Here is a 12,954-nt window from a genome sequence, read left to right on the forward strand (position 1 = left end):
AGGTCCTGGCAACAGGACAGCCTCTCAAAGGGGATGGGAGGAGGAGGGGGGGGTTGTTATTAACAGGCACAGAGCCAACACCTCCTGGGATAACCTTGGACATGGGTTCAGAGGTCTCTGCATCTCATCGCTTAATGGAGGCAGCAGGACAACAAGCAAGTCCGAGCCAAAGGAGAGGAAAGGACAGCTGTTTACAGCACTGTCATAAATCAGAAGGGCTGATACCAACGCTCTATCCAATAATGCCATTAATAACTTACAGCTGCAATAAAAGCTGGTCTATTAGTAGTTTATAAGTTTAACTTCTCGGATATTATTCACTCTATTTATGTACGTGTACAGGGATACTCGTAACTAAGATACGAAGATGCATATAAACATGTCTACCGAAATATGATAAAGTATCTTCTGTCACACATATCAACTGATCTTTAAAAAGGGAAAAGCTGTGCATCATACAGCAGATGTGAGAAGACGTATAATATTCACTGTGATGCTGAGAATTTATTAATGCCAGTATAAAAAGAACTTCCATAACAAGCAAAGGTGATCTTCAAGTCAGACCTGCTGGTGTCTAAAAGCCGCTGCGCACCTACAACCTGTCAAGTTTTAAAGTGGAAGAGGTTTTTCTGCTAAAATATTCATCGCCGCCACTAAAAGGCATCGCTAGGAAAGCTTCTCCAGGAAAGAAAAGAAAAGCGGCCGACCTGACTCGCTCCAAGAGGACTGAGACACATGACCGACACACCTATTAACCTTTTACAGCCGTCTCAGGAGAGGGGAGGAGGGGGGAGACTGCCCTACAAGTCAGACACCCTCCTGGAGTACGTACAAAACATACACGTGCTCAGGCGAACAAACACACAAACAGTGGCATAAAATCACACACACGCATTCGAACAAGTAAGACAAACACTTTGCTGCACCCACTGAACCTGAAGCAATATCCTGAAAGTCAAAGGTCACTTTGTTACGACCTTTAACTACATCCAGTTTGTTCTATCACAAGCAAGCATCGAAAGCACAATCTTAAGCAGCTCTGGTCGACTAAAGGCCTTCGTTGCTGGAGCAACACACATGGAACAAACATCCAATCAGCAGCAGCGATACTAAAGCAGGTGGTATCCTCACAGCCAATCAGGATAGTGTATTCCCATTAGCTCCTCCCAGAGAAAGTCCAATCAACACCTGGTGCAGCCAGAAAGTAGTTGTTCCTGTCTGTCACATGCCTGTCACTCCAGCCGTCGTCTCGTGGCCCTGCAGTGGATAACAGTATCAGACGGTCTGATCTCTAGAGGGCCAGCCGGGAAGCTCTTCGGGGCTGGGCCTTTCCGATCCAGGGCAGAGGAGATGAAAACAGCTCAGACTCGGCACTCTTCCTGCCAGCTGGCTTGATACTTTAGCCGGTGTCAGGTTGACATGCTCTAAAACAGCACATGCTCCTGGCCTCTCCCCTTCTTTTCCTCTCACTCTTGCCTCCTTGTGCTTCGGTGAGTGCTGGTCTGTTCTTCTCCGCCGTGTCTCTCCCCAATGGCGGTCGTCTGGGAAGACTTCCACAGGAAAGTGGGACTGTGGGGCGGTGCTATGTGCTCAGCCTCTCTCTCCCCTCATCTGATCTCTCCTCTATCTCTCTTTTTTTTCCCTCCCTCCCTCTCTCGGTCGGTCGGTCCGTCCCTCCCCCTACCTCAGTCTGCCAGCAGGCACCGCCGCACGCACACACACACACACGCACACACACACGCACACACACGCATGAGTGAGTACACACACTCACTCGAACCCTCTCTCTCTCTCTCTCTCTCTGTGTCTCTCTCTGTGTCTCTCTTGTTAATACCCTAGCACACAGACGCAAACACAAACTCAGGCAGTCCAAGAGTAAACAGAGAACAGAGAGAGAGAGCAGCTCGGAGAGAGAGGAAAGATATAGAGAGAGAGCAGAGCCACTGAGCCAGAGACAATGGAGGAAAGGAAAGGATACAGAAGTGGAGAGTAAGCAAAGAGAGAAGGGGGGGGGAGACAGGAGGGAAGGGGGGGGGGAGACAGGAGGGAAGGGGGGGGGAGACAGGAGGGAAGGGGGGGAGACAGGAGGGGAGGGGGGAGAAAGGAGAGGAGGGGGGGTTGATGTTGATACCATGAGAAAGCATAAAGGCTTTCACATTTTTCCTGACTGACCTGCTTTTCATCTTGAATGTGACCTCTCTCCAGTCTATAACAACACAGAGTGAGTTGAGAGACAAAGTGAGTGGGGGAAAGAGGCGCTTGCCAAATCTTCCACAGCTCTTGCCAATCTGGGCCGTTGCCATCTCCCATCCGAGGGAGACGGACAGAACGAGAGACGGAGATAGAGCAACAGTGCAGGAGAAATACAGGGGGAAAAAAAAAATATGGCATTCTCTACCTGCTGCTCCTTTAAATGGGTTCTTCCAGAAAGCAGAGCAGGGGCCATTATTCAGCTGCCTGACTGCCTGCACCCAAGCAAAGCCTGCCAGATTAGTGCACTTACATAAACGCCAGCCAAGAAGGGTGCACATGCAAACACACACACACACACATAGCTTGAACCAAGTGCACAGACACAACCTTTTTCTGCACATATTTTGCACACACACACACACACACACACACACACACACACACACACACACACACACACACACACAGCCAGGCAGAACTGGTGGGTTTGAGGCTTTACAAATACTGGCCGTCCCTTGTATTAGGTACCAGTCTTTACAAGCAGTGAAGACAAGAGTGATCTGTCTTCGAGTGTGGCCATGCCATCCTTGAAGGCAGCGCTGGCTGGAATGCCGATGCCCTGCCAGGCACTATAAATGCCATTATTCAGATCTGTTTAGCTTGAGGGGATAAACACATTAGCATCGGCACACCTAAGCCTTTGTAAAACATATACATGTCAAGCACCTGCAGGGCAGAACACCTTGACAATCTTATTTAATACTATGAGGAAATGGAGGGGTGTGGTTGTGATCTTTTGAGTGTCTGAGTTCTTGGAAGGGGAATCCCTTTTGGCAGGTGTGGGGGTTGTTGTTAGAACTGATGAAAAACGGCAAGAGCAGCTCCTCCTCTTCGGCCCTCAGGACTGTAGCTGTGGCTCTGTGGTTGTGGTTACATAAGCCCTTCATAGAAGCACAGCTCCCACCAAGCTGCCAGGCTAATCCTCTGGGATGGAGAGCCCCACTAATCCCACTGCAGGAGAATGGAACTGAAGACATTAACCAGGATTACTACACAGGACTGTGTTCAAGCCAGGCCAGCGCCAGTTATCACAAAATAACCCCTTAACACAAAACTAGATGCAAACACAAACCCCAAATTGCAGGAGACACCAGACACACACACACACACAGCATGAGGCGGATGTGATAAATGATGACCAAATGTGGTTTCAATTTCACACGCAAGCTGCTGAGAGCTGCTTGTAAAATGCAGTTCATCTACTGTTGATTGCAAGGGAGGACAGGTTAAGTTTGTCAGAAGCAGAACTGAAAGTCACACAAAGCACGATGACACATCATCTACAAATGGCCACAAAGCAGCTGCCTAGTCAAGTACATGAAGCGGGTCTCGACAGTACAAAGATGGGACTAAGCTAAGATCAAGACTTTAAAACTCATCTAGAAAAATACACAGCTGACTAATTTAAGAATCAAAACGTCAATCTGATGAAACAGATCAGCGGGGAATCACTACCCAAAGAGTAATACACATTAGAAACCACTGACGGGGAGGAGCTCATTATATCAGTAACTGAGACTCATGGACTGCACAAACAGTCACACACACACACACCCTCACTCACTCACACACACACACACACACACTCAAACAGAGCGCTGGTGCTAGGAAAATGGGCAGAATGTCAGTGACCTCTGTGAATCAGCCAAGGGGCCTCTGGGTAATCTTCAGTCAGAGACAATAAACAGGTTGAGTTAATGACTGCTGCAATTTCAGGGGCTGGCTGATAAGAGGCAGACTTTACAGCCTGCTTGATAAAGAGATAGGTTGCATTGACCCAGAGAGAGAAAACGGCTCCAAAGAGCAACAGATCCAGTCCAAGCAGACTGACAAACGCACGCATAGACACAACCTAGCAGCACGTGGCAGTTGCTGCCTCACTAACAGGAAGTCACAACCGCATCACTTGTCTATGCTTTCACAAAATAATAGAAAATACAGTGCTTGGGCTGCTGCTAGTGTTCTTCCTTATATACACAACAACTGGAATTAAGTTATACTTTAATAGAGCGAAGAAAGGTTTACTGTATTACCTTTTTTGGCAGTTTCCATCTCTTCTTCAGTCCAGCGAGAGCTCTCATTCATTTCCAGATTGGCTGTTGAAATAAATAGAGAACCACCAAGTTAGAGAAGGCGGGAGGAGGGAGGGAGGGAGGGGGGGGGGGAGTGGGCAGTTGTCACAAAGTCAGTTAGGGAGTGACTGACAAGAGAAAAGGAAGGAGAGAGATTAGAGAAGAAAACTGAATAAGAGGGTGGGGGGCAGGGTAGCTTGCGCTGCTTGCCAGTGAAGCACTACAGCATGGGTCGCTAGGGACTGTTTGTTTTAGATGGAGGAAGCAGGAAATCCAAGGAGAGAAGTCAGTTAATGATTATAGACATAACAACTGGCTTCTTTCCCTGTACAGGCTGACCCTGGCCCTGCCTGGCAGACAGCGGAGTGAGAGCCTGTGCTTCTGTGTCCTCTATATGGACCTGTGAAGGGCACTGTGGGCCAGCAAGCATTGCTGCCAGCAAGGGAACAAACAGTGGCCGAGGGTGGCTGCTGATGAGAGCCCCTACAGCCCGAGTCACCTGGGGATTCCCTGCGACGAAACCTGTGCTGCAGGAGCGGCTGCAGCATATACACACAATTGCTGAAACATCAAAAATCCCTGATAGCCTGCAGCGAGTGTTCGCGTGTGCATGGCTGACTTACCATCTGTGAGGAAACAAACAGCTAAGCGGGGGGGGACACTGCTGACACACTGAATACTTTTGTCTTTTGCAAACAGATGGGATTTAAACTACATCTCATGTAGGCACACATTTCCATCGTTTTCATTTCTTATTGTGCCGTACACGAGTGTCACTTCCGGCAAAAAGTGAGTGCAAGACTAATTGTGAACAAGTGAATGAAGACAAAAGGAACAACAGTGCACTCTTGTGGTGTGGGACAGGAGGCCACAACTAGATCAAAGGTGACAATCTTGTGTGATGTTAGTGAAATACATATCTACATACCTAAGCTGTAAATTGCTCCTGACGGGTGTAAACTTATTTGTATCCATTATTGCGTTTGGCCATCTTATTATCTTAATGTTTTAATTAATGTCTTAATTAGTGGCTTAACTGTGATTTGACGCACAGTTACCCACATCAGCCTCTCCAATCACAGTATGCAACGTGCCTGCAGCCGCATGTTAAATGCATTTGAATGTAAATAAACACAAACACTGGACAGAGGAGCAAATTGGCCCTAATGTGCCAGCACAGCAGAGACTGACCAAGCTCATTGTTGAGTGGCGGTGTGGTTGTCTCCTCCACTTCACTGGTCATCGAGCGGGTGATGCGGCCCTTGCGTCGCCCCTGGCTGTTGGCTGTGCGTCGACCCTTGAAAGCAACAGTAGGCTCTTTGTCCTCCGCATCTTCTCCAGAGGTGTCGTCCCTGTGTTTGAGAAATGTCAACACAGGGTCACAAGAGAACGTGTACACAATACGACGGGTCACCGATACAAGATTAAAGCCGTATACACAGTACCCGTATTGTTCGGCAGCATTGCAGGACACCAAAGTGTCTGCAGACAACGGACAGCCAAATATCAATGATGTATGAGAAGTTCTTTAGTTACCGCTGTAAACTGATGTGGATGTACATACCATCGTCCAGCTCAGTACAACACGTACAGGCTGCAAGGTGCATTGTGGGATATCAAAATCCCAAAGATATATCATATTGTAATCGTAAAAAACGAGATAAATCTCACTAATGAAATAATAGCAATGCAATCTATCCTGAGACGCAAACATGGGCCATGCTGCTATTCAGTTAGTCCCACAAATGTAATTCAAACATACTTCGTTCATCACCATCATGCCCCTGATGAGGTTTAGCTTCTACATACTTGAAAGACAAATTGTAAACATGTATAGAGACAATGCTTTTCCTTTCCAAGATAATTTATCGAGTGTCAGCACAATGGCGTGCCAGGAGACAGCCACTGAGTTTGAACCCACTGCACCTCCATTCATCTTCCCCAAGCACCATTAATCTTCCTGAGGGGAGCCTGTGGCTCTCTAAATATAGGTGAGCCAGCTGTGCCAGGGACAGGCAGGCAAGCAGGGTGTACTGGGAGTCACAGAGTCCCCTGGCCTCGCCACAGAGCAGGGAGGCAGAAGGCAACGCTTCATCATCATCCTCTAGTCCGACACAGCTGTTAATATACATGACCTGCTATTACTTGAAACTAGTGTACAGCCTGAGTTGACATAATATAGTGCATGAATACAGATATAGACTATTGTGATCATTGATTTATTTGCAGGCACCAGAAAGCAGTGGTCTTCCATCTGTTGTTTTGCATCCTTTGCTGGCACTGTGCCTAAAACCTCCCCCCCCCCCCCCCCCTGCTCCACCGCTGCAACTGCACACACTCCTTACACACTGACATTGAAATTTACAGCGAGGTTAATCATACTGCTTATTTTCCTCACCAAAGAATCCCCCAGACTAACAAAATAAGCACAGAATAAAAAAAGAGAATGACACATCCTATTGGGAAGGGGAGAAGCATAAACAGGAAAACAGCTGTTTTAATAGGAACGAATTGGACGCTTGAATTTGCAGTAGGTGGAAAGTCTGGCTGGAGGTGAGGGAGATAGAGCTCAAGGGTTACAGAATGATTGGATTTCCAGATCCGCTTCCCTTAGCCAAAAAATACTCCATTTGCTGAAGCCTGATCTGGAAAAATTCTACAATTGTGTGTTGGACAAATGGGGAAAGTGAGAAGAGTGTCGCAGCCGTACGAGTTCAGGCTCATACAATGTGGCAAAAATGTTTACACTGACGTGCCCTGAAGTTATCGAGTCATGACCCTGAGGAGATGTGTGTGAGAACGCAAATGTCAGAATCAAGCTCCCTGGTACAAAGTCTGACTTGTCCCCGTTGAGAATAGAGCCGCTCATTGTCCAGAGATTTCACAGCGAGCGGGCGTGTTGATGACGTTGCCATACGACGAAGGGTGAAGAAGAAGAAGGGTCGTTAACGCAAAGATGGCAACTAAAAAGTCTAACCGGCGAACTCGTTGAAGGAACTCTGATGTTTGTATCCCGTTGAGTGAAAGAGAAACTCTGCAGAACGTCAGATGCTGTTCTGTGGGTGCATATATACGTCCCGTCTGGCATGGAATATTTAGTCCCTATTAAAAATAATTTAAAAAAAAAGGACTCACTTCATTCCATCTTCCTTGTCTTCGGCTTCATTTTTTTCTTCATCCCTCTCTCCCTCCTTCTCCTTCTCTTTCTCCTCCTTCTCCTTCTCCTCCTGGCTGCCCCGGTGCACTTGCTGCTGCTGCTGTTGCTGCTGCTGCTGCGGGCCGTGCTGAGATGAGGGAGAAGCAAACAACAAGGCACTCAGTTACAAAGATAATCCCAGGTAACTGGACACACACACTTGCCAACAAACTCCCTGACCTCTCCTGTAACCTGTACACCTCAAGACACATGCACTTCAATGTGTGGACGCAGAATTCTAACCTTGCATAGTATTTCAATTTTGCTCAGCATAGAAAGCGAGTTACCCTCTTCCAATAGTTCAACAATCTCATTCAACCACATACGTGTTCTGCCTGTTTGCAAACAGCGAGCGAGGAAGCACTTCCTGTGTCGGATCCCATATCTAAAACATTATTCAGACACATGTACACAGCTGCACACGGTATGACTTTTTCGATGAGATGACACAACAACCCACGTCATGCTGTTCGCAAAAACAAGAACAATTTCATTATTTTTATCTTTGACATTTCAGAAGACTTTGTTTCCCTTGTTTTAACTACAGATTAGTTCGTAACCTAAAATAAATCCTATTAATTTTCTGTATCGACAAAACAAAACAGGATACGAAAGTCAAGAGAGATACTCTTTAAGCACCCAGAACCACTTCCTTACCAATTTCCTGTCTGTCTGGGCTTTTAGGGTTAGAGTTCAGATTTGTACAGACATGCGGTCTGACCAGAACACTTTAAACACTGCTAATATTCACTAAGCAGACATACTGAAACTGATCAGTACTTATAATCTACTTTATGGATTTGCAGTTGCTCCCAAAGAATATGAACTTTTGATGATCTCCATGTCTGCTCTATAAAAAGACACACTATGTGTGGTTCCTGGCAGGGGAGCATAAGACGACACAAATTGAGACAGAAAAGGAGAAAGAGAGTTAGAAAATGAAAGGCAGGGGGGGGGGGGGGGGGGTGAAACAGAGGGAGAGTAGAGGAAGATTCGGGAGAACAGCAAGAGCAAAATACACCTTTTATTTACAGAGGCCACCTTTATCTCCATTCGCACATCATCACTAATGTCCTGTCCCTCCTTTGAAATCAACTTATTCTCGATCTGATACATTTTCCTTCCCCCAGACACATCTTTAGCCTAATAATCTCTATCCACTCTGTAGAGATGTGTTAGCACTGCGTCTAAATATATATTTATATGCCAAGCTGATCCAGGGGCTGATACAGAAAGTGTAGTTAAAGGAAACACAGAGCCACTCCACTGCAGCACTGTGGCAGCACATTTGCATTATGCTATTACCTAACCCTTATCTCACCACTAACCCAAACATCATCTCTCACAGCATCTTCAGTCATTCTGACATATAGCCCCGCACTTTCTGTCCCCCCCCCTCTGCAGCTACTTCCCTCTGTGACTGCAAGCTTTTAGTGCGAGCTGCTACCCCAGAGATGTGGAGCAAACAGCTGGGTAATGAGCGCAGGTTTCTTCAGGTCAGATGAGGAGACACCATCCTCGTACCGGCAGGAAAAGGGAGTGAGTAAATGAATGTGCCATTTTCTTAGCGCACGCCACCATGAAGTTTACCAGCTATCATGTGATCTGAAGTCATAACTGGGAGCTCATTTGTAATAAAAATGACCTGTGTTTAAAATAAAATAAAAAGCTGTTGATGTGATGAAGCACAACTGTGTGACCTTTGGCGTTTTCTGAACTCTTCATCCTGGGAGTTCTGTGGCTCAGACTTAGACATATATAGCTTCAGTGCTGGCAGTGCGATCCGTAGACACGGGACAATGCCCCCACTTCCAGGAGTTTCAAACAGTTTAAATCCTTCCGATGCCAGATATCTCATCTCCTTTGTGTGCTATGCGATGACCAAAGTCAAAAACATATTCAACTCAACACGGGGGGGGGGGGGGGGGGGGGGAATATCTCTGCTGACCAACTGGATAAAGCCAGAGGCTGGTCTTTCTTAAGTTACATCCACCGTACACAAGAGAAGAGGGAAAGTTAGTAGTGTGGTTGTTCCAGAGAGTGGAGCGTAACGCCAACTCGCGGATGGTTAGCTAGTTAGCGAAGTGTCGAGCGGACTTCTTGGTTGCTTAGCAAAAGGAGACTCCTTGAAAAAAAGAAAAAAGGCCAACAAAGCTTGTTTGCAGTTGCCCCTTGATGTAAAGCATCTTTTTAACTCTTTGTATAAAAAAGGTGAGGATACCTGGCTTCTCCCTCTGCGTCTGTAGTTCCTCCGCACTATGTTCTTATAGTTCTCATTCTTTTTGGTCAGGTAGTAAAAGAGCACACACTCCGCCACCGTCTGAAACATGAAAGAAATGTTTTTTTGTTGTTTTTTTGTTTGTTTTTTAAATCATTTCCTGAGAAGATTGGATTACCCAGAAAAAAAGAAAAAGAACGAAGAAAAAGAATGATTACCTTTCTCTCCAGAAACGACGCAATCAGACCAAAGTTTTTTGGGTGCTGGATGAACCTGAGGACACGGGACAAAGAAACGTTAGCAACCTGCTGATAGAAGGACTGAAGATCATTGGCTGAAGAACTCAAAAAGAAGTCGATCACAGAATAACAGAGGAGGTGACGTCCGCGCTGACGCAGGGAAAGTCAATAACAAAACTCTGATCTCAGAGGAACACTATGACAATAACAAAATGACACCAGATCACTAGTGGTCAAATGTGTTACTGTATGTCTTTGGATCAAATAGGAGTCACTGATTCCCTAACCCTATAGGCAGCTTGAAACGCCGCCTCTTGTTTCTCACGAAAGGGGAAGATTCACTTCCTTACTGACCCTTTTTTTAATCAGTCACACAGATTTTACAGGGAGACGAAGACACACTTCATCTTGCTGTAAAAATAACGAGCACTTTGTCAACAAAATGAGACATAAAAAGGAGATACTGTCTGCCATCACGACTTTACTGAAGTGTTGTACTTACTTCTCTCTGAAAATGTCCTTCTCCTGCTCGCTCCACATGTTCATAACCTGCCGGTCCTTGTACACCTTCATGGGGTCATCCATCAATCCATTCATGTTGATGAACTTGATGCGTTGCTGCTCGGCGTCAAACAGCATCGGAGGGATGACCGCCAGCTGCCGCATTTGCTTCTCTGTGTTCTGACATACACACAGAAAGCGACATCCTGGAGTGAGTGCGTTGGTCTCGAGAGGGAAGCTATCTGACAACACGGTGCTTATATTGACATGCGCTATAGGAAGCCTGCCCCTGTCGAGGTTTAAGAAGACTGCAGAGGAAGTTATGCGAGTTTCAATGGCTCAGCAGGTTAAGGCATGTGCCGTGGCAAACTCTCACTTTCTTGTCACTTTACAACATCTTACAACACGAGATAATGTCTGAGGTTATGAGGGGGAGGGGAGTAAAGAAAAGATGCTGTGCTATCTTGAGGAGGTAGGAAGCATGTCTTGAGATTAGACGAGACAACCCAATTGGACACAGTGCTCAGCTTAGTGGGACCAGACTGCCATGAGAGGAACAGGTCTAATGTGTGACTAGTTGTGTGCCGTCGGAGCGTCGCTATCCTCCACGCTGACATCGTGAGAGTCCGACACCTCAAGCCTAAGCCAGACATTTATGTGGGGGAGGTCTCGTCTTTGCATTTCTTATGGAGAGGCATATTTGGTTTCAACTGGACGTTAAATGTTTGAACTATGATTCTTACGACAACCTGGCATGACGAGTACACGGACAATAATTACCGTTGCGCCACCAGCTCATGCTATGTGTCGACTACACGTGTTATAAATGGAGGAATGAGGAATGAGAAGACAGGCAGTAAAATCGGCCACAAACTATGAAGGTTTTGGCAGCATTTCAATGGAAAGCAGCTGTGCTTGCCTCTGGGCTGTGGTGGCCTTAAAGGGCTAGTGTTTAGCTTTGGCGAGCCGTGCTATCTCAGCTACCACAAATATTCCAGTGACATAACATCATCTGTATAACAGCTGTCTTATAGGCCGATATTGAGTGGCATATGCATCTGAAACAAAACTATGTTGCAGTGATTTCAGAAGGCAGAATGTTTTTTATGAGATGTTCTTATTATCTTTATTAGTATGTACTGCATATACTGTATGTGCATGTATGTTTTTGCATGAGGAGGACCAAAAGATGCTAATGAGCTACCTAATTTATCTTAATTATGTATCTACTCTAATACAATTAATCATAAAACATGTTTTGAGGCATTTATCTTTGCATGTCATACAAATATATATATTTATAGAGCTCTCATCCACCAGACTTCGGGTTTTGTTCCTGGTACTAGAGCCAGACAACCACATTTCAGCCCATTATTGACATGTGAAGTGTGTGAAAACATCTTAACGTTGCAGAGGAGGAGGTGCAAAAGCTTACCTCGTGCTCTGATATTCCATCAATGATCTCGGAGACCTCATGTTCACTGCGAGCTGCAGACGAGGCCAGCCCACCTCCTCTCTGCCCAACACGGCTACACGAGGAAAAACACAGAAGACCTGTCACTCAAAACTACCCACATGTTACTGTAACTGAGCAACCTACACCGTACAATGAAACAACTCTTTATAATGAGAGCAGTAACTAGGCAACCTATCAAAGCACTTTAAGTCAGTTCCAGAGATGAAGTGCCTTTTATAGCGTTGAACAATCACAGACTGCGTGCTGTGAAAGAGCGGAAACATCTCGAAATGAAAATGAATAAAAAGCGTGCACACTTCAGGGCTCCAACGTTCACTTACTCAGTGCACCATCAGACTCTGATGAGGAGCGGTTGTGCTTGAAACGTCACCTCGGTGCCTCAGATAAGGTGAACATTCGAGCCCTGCAGTGTGCACGCTATTTATTAGTTTTTCATGGTCTTCTGACCTTCAGCTCAGCTCCCCATCAGGTTTGGATGTGCGTGTACCCTTTGTGAAAGTAATCTTGTAACCTCACCTCTGCATGCGCTCCTGCAGCTCTCTTTGCTTGCGGATCTCTGGGAACTGTTTCTCGTAGTACTCCCGCACCTTGCTCTCCTTGGCTCGGCGCCGCGGGTTGCTTTCGATACGATCCACCTTCTTCTCCCAGGCTTCCATCAGCTGGTCATAGCGCTGGCAAAACTTCTGTTCCTAAAGCACCACAGAAAGATGAAGAACTCAAACCATTGCAGCTCCGCTTCAATATCCACATCTCTTTCCATCTTCTGAACTCAAGACACAAAACTAATGCACTGTTACGTCTGTGGAAGTACAATTACAGAGCATTCAACAGTTCCTGTTATGGAAGGACATCATGGGTTCTTTTCCAATAATTATATTCATTAATCTTCCTGCTTTTTTTTGTTATGTCCCACCATGAACCTGTACATGTTCAGAGGGGGCAAAGTCTGGCCTTGAGGCACGACTCTGGCAGAAGACAGCCCACCGTTTTCCCAGCCT

The 12,954-nt window shown here is 46.1% G+C and overlaps 1 protein-coding gene across 1 annotated transcript in view; it reads right to left on the reverse strand.

Annotated features, from left to right (window-relative positions):
* Positions 1-12,954, reverse strand: part of ncor2 (nuclear receptor corepressor 2) — a 78,124-nt gene that overhangs the window by 20,903 nt on the left and 44,267 nt on the right. The window contains 8 exon segments of the mRNA XM_029439017.1: positions 4,287-4,349; positions 5,517-5,677; positions 7,461-7,609; positions 9,743-9,841; positions 9,958-10,012; positions 10,481-10,659; positions 11,915-12,008; positions 12,473-12,645. Of these exon segments, the coding sequence (XP_029294877.1) occupies positions 4,287-4,349; positions 5,517-5,677; positions 7,461-7,609; positions 9,743-9,841; positions 9,958-10,012; positions 10,481-10,659; positions 11,915-12,008; positions 12,473-12,645 (973 nt within the window).

The sequence above is a fragment of the Cottoperca gobio genome, chromosome 9, assembly GCF_900634415.1.
Source record: "Cottoperca gobio chromosome 9, fCotGob3.1, whole genome shotgun sequence".
NCBI lineage: Eukaryota > Metazoa > Chordata > Actinopteri > Perciformes > Bovichtidae > Cottoperca > Cottoperca gobio.